The sequence below is a fragment of the Schistocerca serialis genome, chromosome 2 (assembly GCF_023864345.2).
Source record: "Schistocerca serialis cubense isolate TAMUIC-IGC-003099 chromosome 2, iqSchSeri2.2, whole genome shotgun sequence".
Lineage (NCBI taxonomy): Eukaryota > Metazoa > Arthropoda > Insecta > Orthoptera > Acrididae > Schistocerca > Schistocerca serialis.
Window position 1 is genome coordinate 545,546,903 of NC_064639.1, and position 25,589 is coordinate 545,572,491.

The 25,589-nt window shown below is 42.0% G+C and overlaps 1 protein-coding gene across 1 annotated transcript in view; it reads right to left on the bottom strand.

Moving 5' to 3' along the window:
• Positions 1–4,915: 4,915 nt before the first annotated feature.
• LOC126457522 (CCAAT/enhancer-binding protein zeta) overlaps positions 4,916–25,589 on the bottom strand; it is a 222,367-nt gene continuing 201,693 nt past the window's right edge. The window contains exon 16 of the mRNA XM_050093865.1: positions 4,916–5,131. Within this exon, the coding sequence (XP_049949822.1) occupies positions 5,013–5,131 (119 nt within the window). The 3' untranslated portion in view covers positions 4,916–5,012. The remainder of the gene's footprint in view (positions 5,132–25,589) is intronic.

Here is a 25,589-nt window from a genome sequence, read left to right on the forward strand (position 1 = left end):
CAAGGGCAAGAAATGGATTTTGCAGCCCCAGATGTGTGGGCTACCCTGCATGGCAGGCTTGCCATGGGAGTAGTATCAGCCTGCTTTATCTTTTGTTTTAGGGGCTACATGTGTGGATGGGCACAGCTGGCTGAAGGAGATGAATAGGGAGAGGTGAGGAGGTTGTGGATATAGAGGGGGGGGGGGGGGGGGGCGCAAGAGGCAGGAAGAGATGGACTGGAGGAGATGGGGGCAAGAGAAGACAGAGGGGGAGGAGGAGATTGACTGAGAGGTAAAGGTGATGAACAGAGAGAGGGGGAGGTGGAAATGGACAGAAATAGGAGAAGATGGGCAAATAGTGGGGGCAGAGGAGACGGACAGTGAGGGTGAGGTGGAAATGGACAGGGATAGGAGAGGATGGGCAAATAGTGGGGGAAGAGGAGATGGATAGTGAGGAGGAAATGAACAGAGAGAGTAGGAGGAGGAGAAGACAGACAAAGACTTATCCTCAGATATTTCTACATGATAAAATGGCAGCTGGGGAAAAGTTGCTAGCTATGTTACCTCTGAACAATTAACTTTTCTTCTATGTATAATTTAAGGCAATTACGCAAAAGTCCTATTTCAGAGACTCCTCTATGCAGAAGCATCTAACTCGAGTGCTATAATAGTATCATCTTCAACTGCAACAGAAGATTGGGCCTGCAATAATTTAAATGCTAACGTATACAGAGTACATATATTAACAGAACAGCATGCATACTGTGAGAAAAGAAATTGGTTTGTTCATCAGCATGGTATCAATTCCCTCAGTCTGACTTAATTTTCCCTTCTCAGAGAACTTTTCACACAAGGCCAAATATTGCTTTTGTACTGTTTCTAAAATAGTCAGTCATGTACACCAGTGAGAATCAATGGATAATGTTTTGCCATGAGCATCAAGAAGACCATTTTTCTTTGTACAAGAGACAAGTTCTTCTGCAGCACTCAAAATCGTGAACGACAGACTAATACTCCGCATTAAAAACATTTTGTAGAACTGTATTTAGCATATGGTAGGAACAATGCAGTCATCAATGATTACTCAATGCAGTGACATTGTTGCCATAGGCATTGTTGCCACAATCAGTTACCTCAGGCATAATTATTTTAAGCATTTTCTGCCATGAGACATGACACTTGTGGGACGAGGTATAATAGCCTTTTCCATAACTGCACTACAATATCAAATAAGGTGTAAGATTAAACCTTCACCTCCAATAGTTTCTTATGACTATAAATATCACACATACATAGCCACACATTTATCAATAGCCACCTCCTGAGTAGATTCAGGAAGGTGTTTCTTGTCAGATGAAGATGGTTGTATATTAGACAGAAATAGGTCGTAAGAAATATGCTGAGTCTCACTTAACCACTAACATGAGTTTAAATTTCACTGCAAACTGAAAAACAAACAAAACTGAAACTTTCCCCATTCCCATCAATTATAGGCTTACACACTGCTTTTAAGATTTTTATCACACTATGTAGTTTTATATTGACTAATGATTAGTTTGTCTCTTACTCCCATTTGCTTGACATGCTCTCCTTTCTTTGCAAACCACCCTCATTTTTCCATAATAAAAAAGAAATAAAAAAAGTCGGTGACTGAAAAATTACCCACACATTCGACTGTACCACTACACTAAGAACTGCTCTACTCACCATTCATATACTGTAGCATGCAGCTGTGGTAAGTGCTACCACCAGTCAGCAGTGCAGTGGTCACTGAGCACTGTGCTGTGTAGCCTTTGCAGTAATGTCACACGCTCACTCTGTCTCAGACTGTTGTAGCCCAGAGTAGAGCAGTGTGGCCTGCGGCTCTGTGCACAATTCTGGTCAGGGAGTTGTACACCATTTGCCTTACCAAGTTTATTCATATTGTACCTAACAATGCTCCAAACTGGTGTTGCATTTTTCGCAGAATTGTTTACTTGGTTCAGTAATGAAATTTACAATACTGCTTGTAGTTCCACTTTAACTCCTGATTACATTGCTTTAAATAGAGGTTCCTCTTCCTGGCTTATGATACTGTGAGCTTGGATTTACAAACCCTATCTCTTTTTTGCCACTGCATTTGATACCGACCAATTGTAAATGAAAACTGGATTCACAGCGTTGTAAGAATTTCTAAGAAAATAATTAAATTTCTCATTTACTGTATGCCTCTGGTAAACTTCTTCCCATCATTCATCTTATAAATGCTCTATGAATAACGCAAGAGAGCCACCACACAATTTTTTCTACTAAATCTTATTAGTACCCTTTCTAGTTACATGCAATTTTAAGCAAGAAAATACAGATACTACAACTGATGCCGACCTTCTTTCTGTCCTGGATCACATCACAGTCATGGGGCACAATTATTCCCATGGAATCAAACTTGATAAATATATTATGATTGTTACACTCTATGCTGTCCAGGCTGGTGTTGCAGCTGATTATTATTAGTATCATTATTATCTTCGCTTGAAGATGATGGGTACGAAACCCTTCGAAACGTTGCGAGAAGACGACGCCTTTACTCGGCTGATCACCCGAGAAGATTTCACGAATGGAATACGCCGAGAAAGTCTCAAATCACATTTAATTATTATTACTGTTATTTATTTCAGCCACAGCTCACTCAGAAAGTGTTGCAGTGACATTCAAAAAAAATTATAAATACATCATGTTTCTTGTTTGAGCCAACAGAGAAAGAGAGATTTAAAGTAATGCATCCCCTGATACCAATAGAGCGAGTGCAGATAAAGTTGCACAAAGAAAGCAAGCCAGTGTGCTTTATTGATAATAATGAAGATGGGTCAAACTGTGTGTTTAGTAATTCACTCAACAGCAAGTTGAAGAAAAGTGTGTGTTTCCAGAGAGATAGACAGTATTAAAAATAGTACAATTTTCACTCAAAAGATTAAAGAAGTTGAAATTTGGTCAGCAGCTACTTTAGCTACCCTCATCGTGGTCAGTTTAATTACAAACATACCAAGAGACAAAGCTTATAAATATGTCAACAATACAGTCATATAGTGGGCCGGTATCACAGACAAATTACGTCTATCACGAAGTTAAATGTATTCACCCTAAAACTGAATTCACGTTATAAACAGAGAAAAATAACAGCTTCAGTTGACATTTTCAACATATTAATTAAACACTCGCATTTAAGTTCTTAATAACCAAACTCATTGACAGACAGATTGTTAGTATCCCAAAGTCAAAAAGTAAGTAACTAATTACTTAAATAATCCATACAATCTTCCTTTGTTTTTCTTTTTGGAACAGCCACCACTATCATCCCGACCTCTTCTCCTTTGGCATCCATAGCACCCCACAAATCACAATGACAAAGTGTAAATGTCTCCTTCCCCACCAGTAAAACACTCTCCCTCTGTCACGTCTTGTGTGTGTACTGTGCTTACATTTGTGTTTTGTATCTGCATATAAACAAAAAATGAACGCATAGTATGCAGTCTTTCCTCTGCCGTTACTACCATAATTTAAGGTTTCCATGTGACCATCTACGACGCACAGTAGGAAGGAAATGGTACATGTTGCTACCCTAAACAGCAACATGTATCACCACAAAAACAAAGGACATTATCTTGCACAAGAAATTAATTATGAAATAGATGACCAGTATAGATGATAAACATGAAACACAGAAAATAAACTGCTGTAATTGTTGAGAGATAAGCACAGCTACTGCTGTACTAGTTCACACCTGTTTCCAAAGAAGTTGCCTCACAGCAGCTTGCTTGAAAACTGCACAGGCGGTACTCACGCTGCCAACTATTTCTATCTATTCTACAGCAGTTTCCACACACACACATTACACAAAGCTTATTTGAGACATACTGTTCGAAGAAAAATTATAGTTATGCGAGTTTTTACTGTTTTGTCTAACCAAATAAAATACTGATTACACTTTTCTTTGTTATCCTTGATAGTGGTACTGAGGGGTCATTGTGCAGGAGTTCTAGTGTGCAAACTCTTTGACTCTGAAGATGGATTATGTTGCTCTTCTCTTCAATAAATGAAGGAAAAGGAAAAATAATAACACAAAACAGTAATAAAATAGAAGGTAAGGACTTGATGGAAGACAGATATCAGAAAGAGACATTTCAAAAAAATATTTAACCATTTCATGTTTTTTACTGATGCTGGACAGTAATGTGCAGAGAGTTACTGCACTGGAAAGTAATAGGTATGTGAAAAGAGTTACATGTAACTACAAAATGTTATGCCACAGCATTCAGTAAATACATTCTAACACGTAAAGAAAACAGAGATGTTCTCAGGAGTATTTAATGTGGATGGTGATGAGAAAATGTAATACTTTCTAGTCCTACTAGTCAGCCAAAGCAATTGTTCAAAATACTATTCCATCATACGTTGTTGTGCTATAGATTCAAATTTCTGTTGGGTTTGTCCGTCATACATTGTTGTGCTACAGATCTGAACTTCTGTTGGGTTTGGTAAACTCATTTATATTATGTTTATTTTTGTGTCAATGTACTGCAAAAATTATATATTCACCCAAGTTTATGCGCCTCTGTAATTTCTACGCCAATAAATGCAGAGGTCATTAAATATGGAACATAACCTCAATTGGAAAAGGATGAGTTAGTAAAACTGTCCATGTCCTCTTTGAAGGAGCTATCCCACAGTCTGCCTTTATCAATTAAGAGGAATCATAGAAAACTTAAACCAGGAAGGACAGGGAGAGATTTGAATTCTCCTCCTCCCAAGGTCTTAATCTGTGTGTGCTACTTTACTCACTGAAATATGAGAAGCAGCTCTAATATTATCACCCAAAGCATAATATGCATCATTTTTGTGTGTGATAAAACTGGTGCTGAAGTGTCAATGCAGTCATAGAAATTAAAAACAGAGCATATAATAAAACTAATTAATATTTTATTTACATTCTGCTCTGGCCTGAGTTACTGTACATAAACACACTGGTTGCAAAAACATTTCGAATGTCTGAGAATTCAGTTCCTCCTTCTCTTAGTAACAGGTCCCGATTGCTTTTCTTTACGTTTGCGTTTCCATTTCTTGTTCTGCTGCATCCACATATCTCTCTTTGCCTCCCATTTCAGCTGTTTAACATCTGCAATTAAAAAACGAAAATTAATAGAAAAGATGATGCTTTCTTAATATTAAAATACGTGCAAATGGACACACTGAAGTCCTAATTTCTATATCTAAATCTACATTTACACATTGCAAGGCATATTACAGTGTATAGCAGACAGTTCACCATGTATCACTAACATTCTCTCACCCTGGTCACTGTTGTTTCATCTGCAAATGAGTGTTGGTAAGCTTGAATTTCTCTAAATTTAACACCAAAGACATTTTTTGATAAACATGCAGTAGGAAGTAAAATGTTGATTAAGTCTCCTTGGAACATGTATGCTCAGAATTTAATTGTATGCCTTCCTATAATGAATAACACCTCTCTTACAACATATGTGACTGAGGCACAGCAACTCCATGTCACACTTGTCCTGATTAAGTGTGCAATGAGTAAATGCACAGTTCCTCTTTTCATTTTCTTCATTGATCTTACATGGTAAACATCTAATACTGACAAGCAACATCCACAAACTGGTCAAATGAAAGTCTTCTAAACTGTTTTCTAACATATCACTTCTGGCCTCACCATAGGGTCATCCTCTCAGTTTCTGGCATATGGTGGAAGGGGGACTTTTTTCAGCCTAGAGATGATTGGTCAGTATTTATGTAACCCGTCTTAGTGGTTTGTGGTCAGAGTCTACTATGCTGGGTTAAGGGCTAGTGACTTTTCCATGAAGGAAGGTGTTTTCTAGCAGGTGTTGGAAATACACTTGGCTGGATGTCTTCCCCGATATAGGAAGCAAGTTGTATGCTCTGGAGGTGGTTCTTATACTATTTCTGAAATTGAAAGTAAGTGATCCTTCACGGTCAACAAAGTTACTTTTCCAATAAGGAAGGCTTACAAGAATTAATTTCCAGGTGTGACCATGGAATTCAGATTAGTTGCCTTTCAATCTGCTAGGCAAGTACTGTAGTTTAATGAGTGGGCATGCACTCAATAGGAAGAGACCTCATCATCAACATGTGGAGTGATTAGCTACCTGTAGGCAGCATTAATTATAAGTAACAGGCTTGGCGACGTCTAACTGAAGCCAATAAATTATATCTGCTCCTGTAGAAACTTGGAGTGCAGTTTTATGGTGAGTGGTCTGCTTCCTATTGACTTTAAGCTGGTATCCTGTTTTGTTCTCAAGAAGATTATCAGCTCAAGTTGCTAGGAGCTGACTGGAAGCAGCATATTTACTGTTAGCGGTGTAGGGTTTCCAGTCCAGTAGTCACAGTGTAGATCCTGGAATTCTGCTAAAGGCAAGTAAATAGCTATCCAACATTAATTATTGGTTTTGGAATAGAGACTAGTATAACTCTGTTTTCACATGGATGTGAGGGGTTTCTTTAGTACACACATTTTTTGAGCAATAGATAAGACTGTGAAGTTTTAGTACAAATCAGCACACACAAATTCCATAAATTAATGATACAATCATAATTAATGAAAATCTATGATAGTGCTCTATTCAAATTGATTATACTCGTATACTTTTCAGTCAGCACATGTACACCCTAAGTCTGCACTGCAAGCAGATGACTGATTTTGAGATGTGGATACAAGGTTGTGTTTCTGAACCTACTGAAGGTGTTCCACAACACAGCAGAGAAAACACTGTGCAGGATAATAAGTGTACATCTGATAGATCAGACAGTGAATCGCAGGATTGCGGCATCTGGCTAAATCGCTGTTCAAGCACAAAATAAGTGAGTACATGGTCATTAGCACCTCATGGATGTGAAATGACAGTCAGTATACAAAAATTAATGAGATAGGAACATAAACAAATAAAAGTGATACAAAAGAGAATATTAGAGAAGGAAAGTTGCTACTCACCATATAGCGAATATACACACAATTATAGCATTCAGCCCTTAAGGCCTTTGTCAACAAGACACACACACACACACGCACGCAAATGCAACTCACACACACGTCTGCAGTCTCAGGCAACTGAAATCACACTCAGTTGCCTGAGACTGCAGACGTGTGTGCGAGTTGCATTTGCGTGAGTGTGTGTGTGCGCGTGTGTGTCTATTGTTGACAAAGGCCTGAATGGCCAAAAGCTAAAATTGTGTGAATCTTTTTGTTGTGCCAATCGTGACTCAGCATCTTCGCTAAATGGTGAGTAACAACTTTCCTTCTCTAATATTGTTACATTCCATCCTAGATTTTCCATTGTTTGATACAAAAGAGAAGAACACAAAATAATTAAAAAGTCAAAATACACCCATAACAGAAGAGCTGGTTTGCTAGCACTCTCAATACTGGCCGCATTATATGTACAAAGCTGTAGAAACCAGACAAATTTAGCCATATTCAGATGAATGCTATTTTGTCATTCATTAACAAATTCTGACCAATAAGGCACCACTTTAGAGCTACTTTCTTCTACTTTTACATTCTTCTAAAATGTTTATTTTTCAGTAAGTAGGTTTCAGGATAACCACATAATCCATACAACACTGTTTTTGAAAATTTGAAAAAAATTCTATATTAGAAAAAGTTACACACAATGTATACCTTAAAATATAAGTAAGTTTTTCTTCACACTAATGATGTGGCTAATAACAGTTTTCATAGAGAATCATATTGTTTCTTTGTATGGTAGATCTTGACACAAGGTTCCATATACAAAGCAACACCACATTGCTCACACTGGTACCAAGCCTCTTTCTGAGAAGCTTTTCCACTTTCTTTTTTTGCACCTGAAAATATATAAATGGCATATACAAGCAGCATACTTCTTGCTTGTGGGTGGTATCCACTACAGCAAATATCCCTCTGTTCCACTTTGCACAGCAGTATCAGTAACATGTTGCACATCATCTTCAATTAGCTCAGCTGCAAGTCTCATGATGGAATCAGTCATTTTCACTCCCTCCTGGTGCTCTGAATTACACAGCTAAAATATTTTTGACACTCCCATGTCATACGAATGTACAACTTCCTCCATGATTTGATTGTTCTGTACTGAAACCACACCGTACTACAAGATCTGCACGATCATCACCTGTCTTGTTCACAATGTAATCTAATATTGTAAGTGGCTTCATCATAAGTGTTTTATTCTTTTAGGTATGTGATACAAATGATGTTGCATGCACACACCTCTTTAAGTTTCCATTTTATCACCTACAAATTGTTTTCACATCTGCACACGATTGTACCCTTTTCCTGTTTAGCTGCAGCTAAATCTTTGGACACAAAGTCATGTTTTGCTTACTGTACCACAGCACCAGTTCCTTCCTGACCCAACTGCTTGAAGATTTCTGGGCTGGAGTAAAATTTACATTTTATTACCTACAAATTGTTTTCATGTCTGCACATCATTGCACCAGTTTTCTGTTTAGTTGCAGCTAAATCTTTGGACACTGTTTGTCATGTTTTGCTTACTGTACCACAGCACCAGTTCCTTCCTGACCCAACTGCTCCAATATTTCTGGGTTGGAGTAAAATTTGTCTAAGTAAGCAGTGTGGCCTGTTTTGCAATGTAAGCCTCAAAATTAATTACATAAAGATTGTTTGCTTCAGCAACAGTATATAACTTCAAACCACATTTGTGTGGTTTATTCTGAACATATACATGAAAACTCACATGAACAAAAAATGGACACACTCCCTGATCTATCATAAGTTTCTCAGGCAGATAATATGCCCTGGTATAAGGCTCTTTGAGACTGTTGTATTAACAAATAACTCTGAAGAGTGGATGATACTACTTCTCTTGGTCTCTGTTGCTTGGAATTGTCAACAAGGTGCAAACAGAGTAAACATTAAGTGGCTCATCACTTGCGCACAAAAATTCACCCAATCATTGGATTAGTGTTCCAATCCTGAGCCATCCTGAAACATACATATGAAAAACTATGGCCAAGAAACACCTACTTTCACAGAGTGTCAGTAGCTTCCACAAACTTAGTACTGAATGAGGTTTCAGTTCATTTTTACTATGTTTCTTTGCTACTACCTGAGATGAACATACATGTGTATGAGCTTTAGTTTCTCTGATGTCTTCAATGGTTACAAAAATATTTGAACAATGGGTATCTCATGTAATTGATCTTCATGAGAACTTTTTGTGGTGCTGTGTTAAGAGGTAAATACACCTGAGTGTCAGCTGTAGTCTACACACCAATGGACACAACAGACTTTTATGCAGTGCATTCTGATGTTCACTATTTGTTTCATTCTCTTGCAACAAATGGTTTTCATTCAGTTAATCTGTTGGAATGAACAATGCACTGCTAATATAGTCAAACAGAAATGACCACAGAAAACATATTTTTGTGTACGTAGTAACAGTAACATATTATTATTTAACAGTCAGCCTCTTGCTTTCAAATGTGTCGCTTTCTCCAAAATCATCTTTTTTGCTACATCAATCATCTAGAATCTCTTCAGCAGTAAGTGGAATGGTGATTTCCTGGCCAAATTAAGTTTGACATGTTATACTGAACAAAAATTACAGCTCATAATGAGTAGCCAGCAGAAGGTGCAGACAAATCTTTCTATTCATCTGTGAATGCAAACTGTAAGTTCTTACTGCTGGATGCGACATCTAAGATATAAAATACATGAAGCCAACAGTGCAATCCATAGTTTTTATGAGCTTGATGATTTTTGGACATCAAGTAGCCCACAAATTCTATGGTCTTGGCACCAAGAGTGTTAAATTAACTTGGAGGACAAGTTAATTGTTAGCGTGCAAACTTCTGTCAAACTGTTGTATAAGTGAAAAAATATTGTAGTAGAAGTTTCAAACTATGTTTGTTGTCACCGGAAATAGAGGATTAGCACACAGCAAAATTATCAACTGACCTTTTAGGTGCAGGATACAATGTGCTGGATGGCAGTGGTCAAACACAAAGCTTCTCCAACCTCAGCTTGTTGTCCTACACCTCCTGTCACTCCTCCCTCAATCACATATGACCCTGCCCATAGTAGTCTCTAACAATATGCAAGACTGAACAACATGCAAAACTTTTTGGTAGCTGCATCTGCCAGTTCACAGCTCCAAATTTCCATGTACCCAGTACAATATCACTGCCTTCCACTTCTTTTATCAGTAAATAAAACTGTTCTGTACTGAGTGGACTGGTTTCTCTGTTGAACACATGCACTGGGTGTCTTGCAGTGTACTCTGTGAATCAGAGGAAATGAGGAATTCTGTAGCTCAAATACATCCAGCCTGCCCCAGTGCCCTCAAGACTGCAAGTAACACAGCAGCACAGAAAGTAAAATTCCTATTCACGCCATGGGAACACCGGCATAAACTACAGAGCAATAAAGGTAATCCCTTCCTTAGACCCATTGTTGTATATTGCCAAATAGTTGGCATATAGGTATAAAACGTTTATAGGTGAATCCCAGAACACTGTACTTATATTCAAGAAGAGTCAAAATATTGTTGCAGTTTCTGTGAGTACAGAAAGGAAAGGAAGATCAAGATTTTATGTCCCTTCTATACTTAGGCCATTAGACAAAGAGCACAAGGAAGGATAGGGAAAGATTCCAAACATATTCTTTTCAAAGGAACCATCCTGGCATTTACACTGAAGAGCCAAAGAAACTGGTACACCTGCCTAACATCGCGTAGGGCCCCCGCAAGCACACAGAAGTGCCGCAACACGATGTGGCATGGACTTGACTAATGTGTGAAGTAATGCTGAAGGGAACTGACACCATGAATCCTGCAGGTCTGTCCATAAATCCATAAGAGTACAAAGGGATGGAGATCTCTTTTGAACAGCATGATGCAAGGAATCCCAATATGCTCAATAATGTTCATGTTTGAGGAGTTTGGTGGCCAGCAGAAGTGTTTCAACTCAGAAGAGTGTTCCTAGAGCCACTCTGTAGCATTTCTGGATGTATGGGGTGTAGCATTGTCCTGCTGGAATTGCCAAAGGCTGTTGGAATACACAAGGGACATGAAGGGACGCAGGCAATCAGACAGGATGCTTACATAAATGTCAGCTGTCAGAGTCGTATCTAGATGTATCAGGGGTCCCATTATCACGCCAACTGCACGCACACCTCACCGTTACAAAGGCTTCACCAGCTTTAACAGTCCCCCGCTGACATGCAGGATTCTTGGATTCATGAGGATGTCTCACGTCTGCCGCTCAATACAATTTGAAACGAGACTCGTCCGATCAGATAACATGTTTCCAGTCAAAAACAGTCCAATGTCAGTGTTGACAGGCCCAGGTGATGTGTAAAGCTTTGTGTTGTGCAGACATCAAGGGTACACGAATGGGCCTCAGACTCCAAAAGCCCATATCGATGAAGTTTTGTTGAATGATTGGCACGCTGACACTTGCTGGTGGCCCAGCATTGAAATCTGCAGCAATATGCAAAAGGATTGCACTTCTGTCACATTGAACAATTCTTTTCAGTTGGCATTGGTCCCGTCCTTGCAGGACCATTTTCCGGCCGCAGCAATGTCGGAGATTTGATATTTTACTGGATTCTCGATATTCACGGTCACTCGGTGATGCTGAGTCCCATCACTCGTGCACCTACTGTAACACTACATCCAAATTCACTTAAATCTTGATAACCTGCCATTGTAGCAGCAGTAACCAATCTAACAACTGCGCCATACACTTGATGTCCTAAATAGGCTTTGCTGACCACAACGTTGTATTCCATGTGTTTACATTTCTCTGTATTTGAATACGCATGCCTATACCATTTTCTTTGTTACTTCAGTATATCTTGGGCAATTTAAGAAAACTATGACAAACCTGTAACTGAATGGCCAAATGTGGATTTAAAATGCCATCCACCCAAATTTGGGTCCTGTGTCTTAACCACTGTGGCATTCTGCTAGGTTCCAGTCCAGAATGGCAGCCAGCTCCACCGATGGAAACTGATCAACATTATAAATCACTAGGTCAGCTTCTGCATGAATCCCAAAAAAAACTGTCACTTGTAGGCCATTTGAAGATGCCGTTTCCACAAATGAGCACATATGCTTGTCATACGAAGGGAAGTTACACTGGCTGAATAGTTGTAGCTCACCAACCTCAGCACAGAGGCTGGCGATGGTGCTGAACTAGTAGACACCTTTGGCCATCCTTGTCCCTACATGGCAGATAGCATCTATGATGCACAGGTCTCACCAATCAACACAAGTGGCCCTGTAATCCAACCAGAAATGCAAGAAAGCCTTATAAAACTGTAACAGGCATACACTGTCTGTTCCCCAGGATTTACTCTAAGTTCACAAGTACAATCTATTAATTGTAGTTTGCTACTGACCAACCACAGTTACAGGGTTGGAAAAAGAATGAAATATAGCAAAATCATCCATTGATCAGCCAACAGTAATGTAAGGCCATTGATGGCAACAGCCTTGACACACATCATTCTACTTTACAAACAAACCACAATGACTTCCTTAACAACATTTAACATAAATGATAGACGATGAAAGACAACATGAATATGGTAGAAATGCTCAGACAGCCCACTAATGTGGGCTGTACTATGATATTCCTTCAAGTGGTGCTGCAGGCTTTTTCAATACCAAAAAGACATCAACGACACGTTGCTTGCTTGTTGAATCAGGGTTGCCACAAGTTACCCCAAGTCAAATTCCCTGATGCTTCCCTGATTTCCAGACACATTTTAGCATTTTTCCCTGAAAAATTTTGAGATTGATTGATTAATTGAGTGGGTTTATGGGGCCAAATGGTGAGATGATCAGTCCTGTGATTCCTAACTTACTCACAGATGAAAGAGGGTCAGCTATGGATGGATCCAGTGTGGAGTCAAACGCACACAATAGAAGATATAAAAGGGTAGACCAAATCTAAAAACTGGAAAACAGAGTGCTCTTTCCATGGGGGAGTGGTCATGGGGTCCCAGACTGAGAAAACATGAAGAGAGACCCCAAATACAGCCAACCTGCCTCTGCTCCAGGAGTAAAGCAAAATCTTATATCAGGAAATAACCACTTTCACAGAGGAAACTGAGGACCAATGTCTGCTAACATTAATATTGCGGAAGACTATATTTAGCATGAAGGGGACATTCTAGCAATATGCGGGATATCATCAGACTGGCTCCACAACAATACTGTGGCAGTGGTTCATTATACAGGAGGACGCAGTGGGTGAGCCAGGTATAGCCAATGTGTAGACGGCATAAAGCAGTGGACTCCTTCCCAGAGGTGCGGAAAGAAGAGCACCAAAGCACAGCAGTGGACCCTTTCCAAGAGGAGTGGAAGTAAGAGCACGAAAGTGCAGCAGTGTCCTTGATTGTGTGGATTTTAGTACTGAGAGCAGTAGCACTCCAGATGTCACTCCACTTTCGGGCAAAGAGAGATTTGACATAGGTGTATATCTGCACCTGGAGTCACGAAAGGGAATGAGCATGAGTATCAGCTTATCTAGCCAAACAGTCAGCCTATTCATTCCCTGGGATAACCACATGACTTGGGACTCAGAGAAAGACAACTGAGCAGGCAGCGCACACCAGGAAGGAGAAAAGACCATGGACACCAGAGATCAAAGGATGACCAGAGTAGCATGCTGCTCAATGAGTTGGTACATATTAAAACACTATGGAGGAAGGCCTGAGTAACAAAATGGGCACTGTGGTAACAGCTGGCAGCTCTGTTGTGTACACACTACATGATTTCTGCAATAAATGGTGTTCTAAGTCAGTAGGAGACGTGAAAATGTATCCTGCTTTATCTATCACCTTAGAACCATCAGTGTAGAAGATTGTAGTACCCAAAACTCTGCAAGGATGGAATGTACAAGGGAGACCATAGGGGCGACAGAGACCTGGAATAGGTTGGTCCTAATCTGTGGTTCAGGCACCATCCTGGATGGAGGGGCGGGGGATGGGGGGGGGGGGGGGGGGGGAGAGAGGAAATACATGTGTACTTGTGGCACATTTCAGTGAATGGAGATGGAGATCCTGACAGAGGGAAGTGAGACGCATTCCAACCGGCAATCCCACCTGAGGGTAGTGCTCGGGAGGCAGACGTCCCTCGTTAGCAAAGAGGACAGGGTACACGGGATGGTCAGGGAATCTGCGAATGGCATGGCAATTGCGTACAAAACCAGGAGTTGGCTTCATCGTATTTGTAGAGGGGGAACCCTCACTTCTGTGAGGATACTGTCATTGGGAGTAGTGTGAAAGGCACCAACAGCCAGACTCACCCCACAATGGTGAACAGGCTTGAGTATTTTCAGAGTGGAAGGAGTCACTGGGCCTTAAGCCAGACTTCCATAATCTAGTCTGGACAAGGTCAGAGCACTGGTAAGATGAAAAAGAGTAGCATGGTCTGCACCCCAAGATGTGTGGGCCAGGAGGCAGAGAGCATGCATATAGTCTTCAGGTGGCAAATATGGGACAGCCACATCAGCTTTACATTAAAAAAAAGGTCAAAGAAACGGGACTGTGCTGTAACATCTAGGAGCTGGTCACCTAAATAAAGTTCTGGATCAGGATGTACTATGAATTGGCAACAAAAATGCATAACCCGCATTTTGGAGGGAGGAAACTGGAAGCCATGGGAGACAGCCCATGCAGAGGTTCGCTGGGTGGCCTCTTGGAGCTGGCACTTAGCAGATGCTACCGAGTGTGAGCTGCACCAGATGCAAAAATTGTTGACATACAATGCCGGGGTAACCAACAGATATTACAAGCCCACTGATGACTATGAGGAAGAGTGTAACACTTAATACAGAATCCTGTGGGATACCATTCTCCTGAATCCAAGGAGTGCTGAGGAAGTGCCAACTGGAACCCAGAAGGGGCGGTGGGATAAAAAATTGTGAATAAAAATCGGAAGGGGGCCGTGAAAGCCCGTCACTGAGGCTAACTAAAATGTGAAATGTGCTGACATTTAGTAGAAGCCAGTCGGATTGCAGTTTCGAGTCTGAGTAAATAGTCAGTTGGAGATCGTCCTTCCTGGAAGCCACACTGATATGGGGACAAAAGGCCCCGAGATTCGAGTACCCAACATAATCGGAAGCTGACCATCCTTTCAAGCAGTTTACAAAGTATGTTCATCAGGCTAACTGGGCAGTAGCTGTTGAGAGACGTTGGGTTCTTCCCAGGCTTAAGGACATGGATAACTATACTGTCTCGCCACTGTGAGGGGAAGGCACCCATGAGCCAAATATGGTTCAAGACCCTGAGTAGATATTGCCTCTGTGTAATGTCCAAGCGTTGGATCCTCTGGTTGTGGATGGAATCTGGGCCTGGGGCTTACATAAAGAGGTAAGAGCCTACAAGAATTCCCATTCATTGAAGGGTTCATTATAGTGTTCAGCTTGGTGAGGGTTGAAACAGAAGTCTGGTTTCTGCCGGATACAGGTGGCAGGATAGGAAGAGGATGCCGAGACTGTCGCAAAGTGCGTCGCGAGGTGTTCTGCAAGGACCAATGGATCAGTAGACAGAGCACCTTGGAGGATAAGCCCCTTTACAGTTGACTGTCACTGGTGACCCAGAAGGCTGCAGAGCTTGAACCAAACCTGTGATGAAGAGCCGTACCTCCACAGCGAGGAAACACAGTGATCCCAACATTCCTATTTACTCCACTCAATAGGGTAACGACCCCTAGCACGGAGACACTTAAAAGCGAGGAGGTTGGTCTGTGAAGGGTGTCATTTAAATTGTAGCAGTGCCCGTTGGTGGTCCTGGACAGCGACTGCTACATCCTTGGTCTACCATGGTACTGGCTGATGATGAGGGGGACCTGTGGATAGGGGGACAGCAGTGCCAGCAGCATGAAGATTAGTGGCAGAAATACCCTGCGCGACCGCATCAATGTAGTCTGAGAGAGAAGTGTCGAAGTGCACAGCAGACATATATAAAGTCCAGCTGGTCCTGCAGAATGCCCAACATGGGGCCTGTCTGCCTGGCAGCGGCAGGGGAATAACAGAAACTCTGGCAAGTGATCACTGTCACAAAGATCATCACATGGGGTGACCAATATGGGCAAGCCATGAGAGCAGGAGCGGAGACTGTGAGATAGAGAGCAGCAATGGCTCCATAAGCAGCACTGAAGTGGGTAGGGGAACTGTCATTGAGGAGACACAAATCAAAGTCTGTAGTAAGCTAGTCAAACAGAAGACCCCTACCCAACAAAGTGGCACTCCCCCACTGGGGTGGTGTGCACTGAAGTCCCCAAGGAGGAGATATGGGGGTATGAATTGCTGTATTAAGGTATACAGTTCATTACAAGAAACTGGCCTACCTGGAAGGCGGTAGACATTACAAATGGTGATTGTTGCAGTCGCCCGCCCTCTAACTGCTATCACTTCCAAGCTGATATGAAGGGGGATGCCCTCTAACTGCTATCACTTCCAAGTTGATATGAAGGGGGAGCCAGTCACTAATGACATTGATGCAAACCAAAGTGCAGACCCCTCCAGACACTATCCCGGGGCCGGCACAGTTCCAACAGAACACTCAATAACAAAAAACTTTAGAATGTGGTCATCATGAAAGTGAGTTTCTTGAAGAGCAAGACAGAATGAAGAGTAGGAGGAAACAAGGTGTTGTATTTCTGGGAGGTGGCAATAATATTCGTTGCGATTCCACTGGATTATTTTGTGGTGAGATGAGACATAAAGAAGCTGAGGGAAGGTCAAGTCACTTGGTCAGTGAGCTTCACCAATGAGGATGGGATGACATCCATAAAAACTAGGCCTCATTTGGGATGAGGTGGAAGCGTGAAGCCCTCCGGGAAGCCGGGGAAGCTTTGTTCTTTGACTTGCATGGCTTCTTTTTCTCCCTCAGAGGGTGGGAGGAGGTGTTCTCAGCAAGGGATTAGATGGCAATGATTACAGTATAGGACAGAGAGTGAGTGGTTTTGGGACTCTTGGAGCACTGGACTCTCCCCTGGCCCAAGTGTGCAAGCTTTCTGTACTGATAATGCCAGGAAGGGGTGTTCCGAAATGGAGCCCCATCCCTTGCATGCGCCAGAGAAGAGGATGTTTTCCCTGGCTGAGGAGGAGGAGGACGAGCGGTTCCTGGAGGGGATGGGATGGGAGCCGCCAAGGGTGAGAAAATTGAAGGGGGGCAGGATGGGGGTAATGGTGAAGGGTGAGGATGGGAGGGCATAACTGAGACATAGGTAGAGGAGAGATTTACAGGGTGAAGTCTGTCAAATTTCTTCCGGGCTTCAAAGTAGCTCAGATGGTCAAGGGTCTTTATTTCCTGAATTCTTTTTCCTTCATGTAAACTGGATATTCCAATGAGTGGGGAGAATGGAGACCAGAGCATTTTACACAGTTAGGCGGTGGGGTGCAAGGGCTCCCTAAATGAAGAGGGTGGCCACAGTCACCACAGAAGGGAGTGGCACCACAGTGCAAGGACATGTGGTCGAACTTGAGGCAATGGAAGCAATGCGTAGGAGGTGGAATGTATGGTTTCACATCACATCTGTACACCATTACCTTGAACTTCTCAGGCAGGGTATCCTTATCAAATGCCATGATGAAAGTGCCAGTGTCTACACAATGGTCCTTAGAGACTTTCTGGACACACCGGACGAAATGAACGCCATGTTGTTCCAGATTAGCCCTAAGCTCATCATCAAGGAGAAGTTCCCTATGGAAAATTCCATCCCAAGTCATACTGTGTGACTTGTGAGGAGTGCCGGCAGGCTGTGGCCAAGTGGTTCTAGGCACTTCAGTCTGGAACCGTGCTGCTGCTACGGTCGCAGGTTCAAATCCTGCCTCGGGCATGGATGTGTGTGATGTCCTTAGTATTAAGTAGTTCTAAGTCTAGGGGACTGATGACCCCAGATGTTAAGTCCCATAGTGCTTAGAGGCATTTGAACCATTTTTTGTGAGGAGCAATAGTCATGGGAATGTCTCCTAAATGGTTGCAGGCACAGAGGGAGGTTGGCTGACTGGCGGAAGTTGTCTGTATAAGGAGAGAGCCAAAGCTCATCTTGCTTACTGACTCAACTTCACCGAACTTGTCCTCAGTATGCTCGTCAAAGAAAAGGGGTTTGGTGGTGGCAAAAGTCTTCCTGTCAGTCCTGGTACAGACCAGGAACTGTGGAAAGTGTCTCGCCCCAAGCCGGCACATCCAGCCCTCCTCCCAGGGTGTATCCAAGGAGTGTAAGCCTGGAAAGGCAGAAACAGGAAATGAGACAGAACTACGTTAAGCAAGAGACACAGCCGCAGTAGAGCAGCCAGAGAGTTTAACATATTTCATGTGCCAAACGTCCGCCCCGGTACCACCCACTCTGAACAGGGGCTCGCCTTGTAGGCACCACCCAGCCACACCAATGGCCGCCTGGCAGGACGGTCATTGCTGGGAGTTCTGATGTCCCGAAAAGATGGGCAACTACTCCTAGGCTTTCACAAGGCATTCACAGCACAGGTACCACCAGAGTGGTCCCTGTGGGATCAGGGTACTCAGCCAGATGGGTATGTAACAGCTCCACCACATAGACTGGCTACCGAGCTGGTGACCTAGCAAGGAGGCCAAATGGCATTGGCGGGGAGGGAGAGAAAAGCAGAAAGGGAGAGGGAGAGGAATCCACACCAAAGACGCTAGGGAGGGAGTTCTTCCCCAACTGGTCTGCAATACAGATTTCAAATTTAGAGATGGAGGTCAAACACCTGAGGGAGGACCAAAAAAGAAAAGGCAAAAAGGAGGAGGATAAGCAACCAACCACACCTGCAAGATGAAGCAGCCAACATAAAGAAGAACACCAAAGGAAGGAGGACAGGGAAGGAGAAGGAAGGGGAGGGGAAAGCAGCCCAGAAAAGAATAAAGGCTGCAATAGATCAGGGACCCGTCCGCACCACACATGTACCCACCGAAGAGCTGTTGGCCCCCTGGGGGGACAAATTATGAGATCTCAAGGGAAAGTAAAGACATAAGTTGACAAAAAATGTAAGGACTAACATCAACATCTTTTGAAATGAACTGTTTTTAGATGGACAAAGCAAGTCAAATGTTATATATGTTTCATCAAGACCACAGATTTTATTTTATTTCAATAAAACGAAACACATTTGGTGACAAAAATGTATATTTCATTGGAATCGTAATACAGATTTAAAATATCTTCACTGATTGCAAAAATAATCTCAGAAAACAGTAGACCTCTCAAAAGAAGTGTATTAGGCAGGGAAGAGTTGTGTGAACAGACACTATAGGCAACTGCCAATAAAATGTTGGGCCTACTATGTTTGTTATTGTCAGTTATTACCCACTGTGTTATGACTATTATTTTATGGATATTGTGTGGTTTTTCTTTCACAAAATATGTGAGTAAACAGTGTAAGAACTGCCAGTGACTGTCACTATTTTCTTCCTCTTATCAGCCATACTTTCTAATATATAAACTACTTTCAAAGTGCCAAAATGTACTAGGATAAATAAAATGTCATAAAATGCCACACTGTACAATGTTCTTGCGGTGAGACAGTTGCAGTTCCTGATATCCACTGCCCGTGGCCTCTGGCCTGCCGAGCTTCGCAGTTCTGAGTCCATGGATAAACCACAAACATCTGCTGCATTACACCACACACAAACAGACATGGCCTGCAGACAGATCGGTGAGACCTGATCCGATGGGCAGGGCCGGCACATTATTGGGAAATGATGGGCTTCAGATTGGCAGGCCCGATCTGTTAGAGATACCCACAAAAATGGCCTGCAGTTTTGGCCCGTCATGGAAGGCCACTGGTGTGGCGAACTATTTACATTTTGTCGCAGACACCACATTGATGAAATAAGACCATGCTGAACAATCCAAGGGAAAGATAACTTGCAAGAATACTATGAAAATCAATACTAATGACAATAGGTAGCAAAGATGATCGCTGAGCTGCAGACAGGCACATAGAAAAGACAATCACACTCTCACAACTAAAGTTTTGGCCATAGCCTTTGTCAGAAAACAAGAGCACACACACATTCACACAATCATTCAGACACAACTCATGCACACATGACGGCTATCTCTAGCCGCTGCATCAACAGTCTCTGAGAATCAAATCCAAACAAACCTCTCCTGATGCCCCCCTGCCTCTCACTGGCAGCTGCTAGGCTAACAGCAAGAAGTGGTGGCAGCACTGACTGAAAGCTGAGGGGAGCAGCAGAAAGGGGAGAAGCAATAAGAATGAGGGAGTAGGGAAGAGACTCACGTACTCAGCTGCACCCAGCCAGCAATGATGCATAAGATCCCAGTAAACAAACCATTTCATCTACTGAGACAAAAACTAGAATTTTTCAGTATTTTTTCAAATTTCCCTTACACGTTTGAAATTCTCTGATATTCCCTGATTTCCTGAACTTGTGGCAACCCTATGAACAGTCACCGTGTCCAGGTTGTCAATCATAGAATTATAGCACCCTAGCCAAAACTAAAAACTGAACTCCAGAAATAGGCAAAGTCGTTATTTAACATTTACTCCAAGCCTTTACAAGCATGTAGTGAGGGAGAGCTCTGTGATAACAACCTGGACAAGCACAGACCTTCACTTACTTCAAGAAGCATATTATAATATTATATACAGGGTTATTACAAATGATTGAAGCGATTTCACAGCTCTACAATAACTTTATTATTTGAGATATTTTCACAATGCTTTGCACACACATACAAAAACTCAAAAAGTTTTTTTAGGCATTCACAAATGTTCGATATGTGCCCCTTTAGTGATTCGGCAGACATCAAGCCGATAATCAAGTTCCTCCCACACTCGGTGCAGCATGTCCCCATCACTAAGTTCGAAAGCATCGTTGATGCAAGCTCGCAGTTCTGGCAAGTTTCTTGGTAGAGGAGGTTTAAACACTGAATCTTTCACATAACCCCACAGAAAGAAATCGCATGGGGTTAAGTCGGGAGAGCGTGGAGGTCATGACATGAATTGCTGATCATGATCTCCACCACGACCGATCCATCGGTTTTCCAATCTCCTGTTTAAGAAATGCCGAACATCATGATGGAAGTGTGGTGGAGCACCATCCTGTTGAAAGATGAAGTCGGCGCTGTCGGTCTCCAGTTGTGGCATGAGCCAGTTTTCCAGCATGTCCAGATACACGTGTCCTGTAATGTTTTTTTCACAGAAGAAAAAGGGGCCGTAAACTTTGAACCGTGACATTGCACAAAACACGTTAACTTTTGGTGAATTGCGAATTTGCTGCACGAATTCATGAGGATTCTCTACTGCCCAGATTTGCACATTGTGTCTGTTCACTTCACCATTAATAAAAAAATGTTGCTTCATCACTGAAAACAAGTTTTGCACTGAACGGATTCTCTTCCATGAGCTGTTGCAACTGCGCCAAAAATTCAAAGCGTTTGACTTTGTTATTGGGTGTCAGGGCTTGTAGCAATTGTAAACGGTAAGGCTTCTGATTTAGCCTTTTCCGTAAGATTTTCAAAACCGTCGGCTGTGGTACGTTTAGCTCCCTGCTTGCTTTATTCGTCGACCTCCGCGGGCTACGCGTGAAACTTGCCCGCACGCGTTCAACCGTTTCTTCGCTCACTGCAGGCCGACCCGTTGATTTCCCCTTACAGAGGCATCCAGAAGCTTTAAACTGCGCATACCATCGCCGAATGGAGTTAGCAGTTGGTGGATCTTTGCTGAACTTCGTCCTGAAGTGTTGTTGCACTGTTATGACTGACTGATGTGTGTGCATTTCAAGCACGACATACGCTTTCTCGGCTCCTGTCGCCATTTTGTCTCACTGCGCTCTCGAGCAGAAACCTGAAGTGCGGCTTCAGCCGAACAAAACTTTATGAGTTTTTCTACGTAGCTGTAGTGTGTCGTGACCATATGTCAATGAATGGAGCTACAGTGAATTTATGAAATTGCTTCAATCATTTGTAATAGCCCTGTACATCCAAGAGTTACGGAAGTCTACTGCTTCATAAATGTGGTGGAACAGGGACAGGGTAAGGACTTCTTCGGCTGCATCTGTGAGATGCCACAACATGGTGTAATGCATTTTGTCTCATCAATTGTGTCACGAACTCACTCCCATCTGGGGAAGTGACAATTACAAGGTTTCCAATCCTTGAAACTGTCTTGCTCAGTGATGGCTCCATGGTGATAAACTATCTTGGCTAGTAGTCGGCACACGATAATGTTTTGTCAAAGGAGGTCCAGTGTCATACATAGATAGTAGGTGCTCCACTCAATTCATTTGCATGAAGAGTGAATTCATTTACATGTCACTGTAAAACTGCAGCCATTTTAGAAATGAGATTCCTCGATGACATCCTTTTTGTTTCCATCCAGTACTCCTCACAGTCCATACGGATAACTGGTGATCACCTTATGGTGTAACAGACAGAACCAATGTGATGTGTATTGATCAAGGGTTTTTTCCCCTTAGATTTGTGGCTTTTACCTGACTTTATCTTCCAAGGACAAAAGTGGCAACTTTCATGCCAGTCAATTTTTCTGTTTCTGTCTTTAGGGCCAATTCATTTGACTTGAAGCTACTGTTATTCAGTGTAATCACAGATGCCTGTCAAGAAACTATCAATTTTGTTGCAATTACAGTAACATTTCTAGTTACAGTTATTTTCCAATTTCTACATATAAGACTGAAGACTACTTCATACTGACTAGTTTTTGGTGACAGATTACTATGACAACATGAATTCTAGATGTTTAATAGCTTAATATACTTTCTTTATGTTGTGTACCGAGCAAGAGGTACACAAAATATACCATGTGACACTGCCATCACACAGGCACAACCATTCACCTGATATCTCTAGCTCCAGTACAGCAGTCTTCAGGTGTCACTGACAGACACAGTGCCTCAATAATTGCTTGGAAAGGACATTGAAGAAAATGGTGAACAGCCACTTTGCCTAAGTTATGGAGTTCAGTCGATTAAGTTCTCAGTTTTGACTGGGGTGCTTCCATGCCACTTCCTCCAGCACATCCTGTAAGTCCACTGATAGTGTGCTAAAGCCGATAGGGAATGCTGTCAACAGCAAACCACATTGCTTTCATCTTGTACAGCAGACCTTCTGCTGACAGGTTCATAACACAACATAGCACGGGCACTAACACAGTTACGAACCATCAGTCAGACAGTTCACTTAAGAGCCTGCAGTTAGCTCAGTACAGTACTCTGAGGACTTCCCTCTGACTTAACAGTCAGTATTTACGGAGAAGCATGACAAGTAACAGATTGTCTGCAAACATTACTATCAGCGATACTTTCCATCTCATAGACTGCCATGAGACAGTACAGTAGTTAGATGCCATGCATCAATTTGTACCCAAGTGAAATACAATTTTGTAACATACTCTTAATAAATGTTACTTTATTATTTCTTATTGTGTTCCCACATTTCTGTTTCAGTACACCTTATCAAGCAAGTGTTAATTAGTTAGTGTACAAACCAGATGAACCATAGCAAGAAAACAGTTTTCTGCTGTCATGGGTGTTTGGGCTGAGTTAATAATAGTATTGATTTATTACATTCATAAAGTTTTGCAGCTGGAGGATAACTTTAAGAATTGCAAACAATTTTCACCAGTCATGATTTTGGCAATGTGGAAAAACTCATCATTTGACAACATGAAAAACTGGAAATAGTTGACCACAAGACAGTGCAAACCCACAAAACTTTCATCAACATTGGATGACGAACAACACGAAACACTACTGGACAAAAGGGGAAAAATTACTAAGCAGGGCAAACTTTATGCTTCAGTAATTTCATGTTTTCTGTGGCAACAGTGCATGACTGCCAAGAGACAGTAAAGCTAATTTGGTGACATGCATTAGATTGTACCCAAGTTAGGTAAGCGAAAGTATACATCACCCCTGAATTTCACTGTATATCAGTGCAAATTAAATATGCATTCTGGAGAATTTTTGGAAGCTACCATTGTGTTTTGCATAATTTACTAGCAATCTGTAACAAACCAGGGTTCGTTATTTCTTTAGCAAAGCAGATTTTCTAAGTGACATTTTGTGTTACATCTAGTTCTCCTTTAGAGAGCAGTAGCCCTATATATTATCTGCATTTAACATAAAATAACTCAGTTTTCGAGTTTGCTGACAACTAAAATTAAAATCAAAACATTTTAGGAAATTAGTAATTTTTATCACAGGTTTTTGTATTGCCTTGATAAAAATCTCATTTTGTGTATCTGCTTCAATTCTTATAGGGAATTAGCAACTTTTTAGCTCAACAGATTAAAAGGTAATCAGCAGGTTTAATTTAAGGTCCTTTGTTCACTGCCTTGTAACACACTGCACCAGCCAAAAAGCAGCCCCACTGTGAATGCTGCTCTCAAACACGGGATGAGTTGGCTGACATTCATAAGGAATTGGAAATCGCCCTGACTACTGTCAAACGATTGACAGCTGCTCCAAATCGGTGTGTCAGAAGAGCTCCTGAGAGTTGTGTACCTGTGATACCTGTACCATAGGTACCTCAAGTACTATCCTCTCCTGAAGATCCTGTCTCCTCTGCAGAAAGTACAGGATCTGTCATTGACTGTGAGTGGCATGTCAATGGTACAGCTAGGCATCCTGTACAGGGTGGATGGGGACCAGGGACAACTCAGGGTGTTGTATCGATCCCCTTAACCAATAAGTTTGAGGTGCTGTCTTTCACTGAAACTGAAACTGACCCAGTGGGACTCGCTTCACCTGTATGGGAGAAACCTGTTTTTTCTGGTGTCAGGAGGAGGCAAACACAAAAGTGAAGGGGCCTATTAATCATTGGCAGTTCAAACATATGGCAAATGATGGCACCCCCTAGGAAAATGGCAGCAAGGGACAGGAAAGGACACCAAATGCACTCAGTGTGTATGCCTGGGGGCCTCATTCAACATGTTGAAGAGGGTATTCCAGCAGCCATAGAGTGAACAGGGTGTAACCAATTGCAGATTGTGGTGCACCTTGGAGCAAATGATGCGTGTTGTCTGTCTCCAAGGTCATTCTTGGGTCATTCCAGTGACTGGCAGAGTAGGGTGAGAAGACCAGCCTTGCGTGCAGAGTTTCAATGAAGCTCATAATTTGCAGCATTGTCCACGGAACTGATCATGGTCCTTTGGTACTGAGTTGAGTGGAAGGACTGAACCTGAGACTTTGAAAGTTCTGTGAAAAGCTACGCTGCAACTTACTGGACTTGTGCCATAAGATTGAGAACTGTAGGGTCGCTCTAAATCGGTCACGTGTGCACTACACATCAGAGGCTGCTACTCAAAATCCTAATGATAAACTGCTGAAGTATTCGCAATGAAGTGCCAGAGTTTGAAGCACTCATGAAAAGCAGTGAAGCTCAAATAATACTAGGTACAGAAAGCTGGTTGAAACCTGAAATTGATAGCAGTGGGATTTCTGAGAAACTTTTAATGGTATATCGAAAGGATAGACAAATGGGAAATGGGGGTGGTGTATTTGTTGGAGAAGACAAACCACTCAAATCCACCAAGATAGAAATGAAAGCTGCATGTGA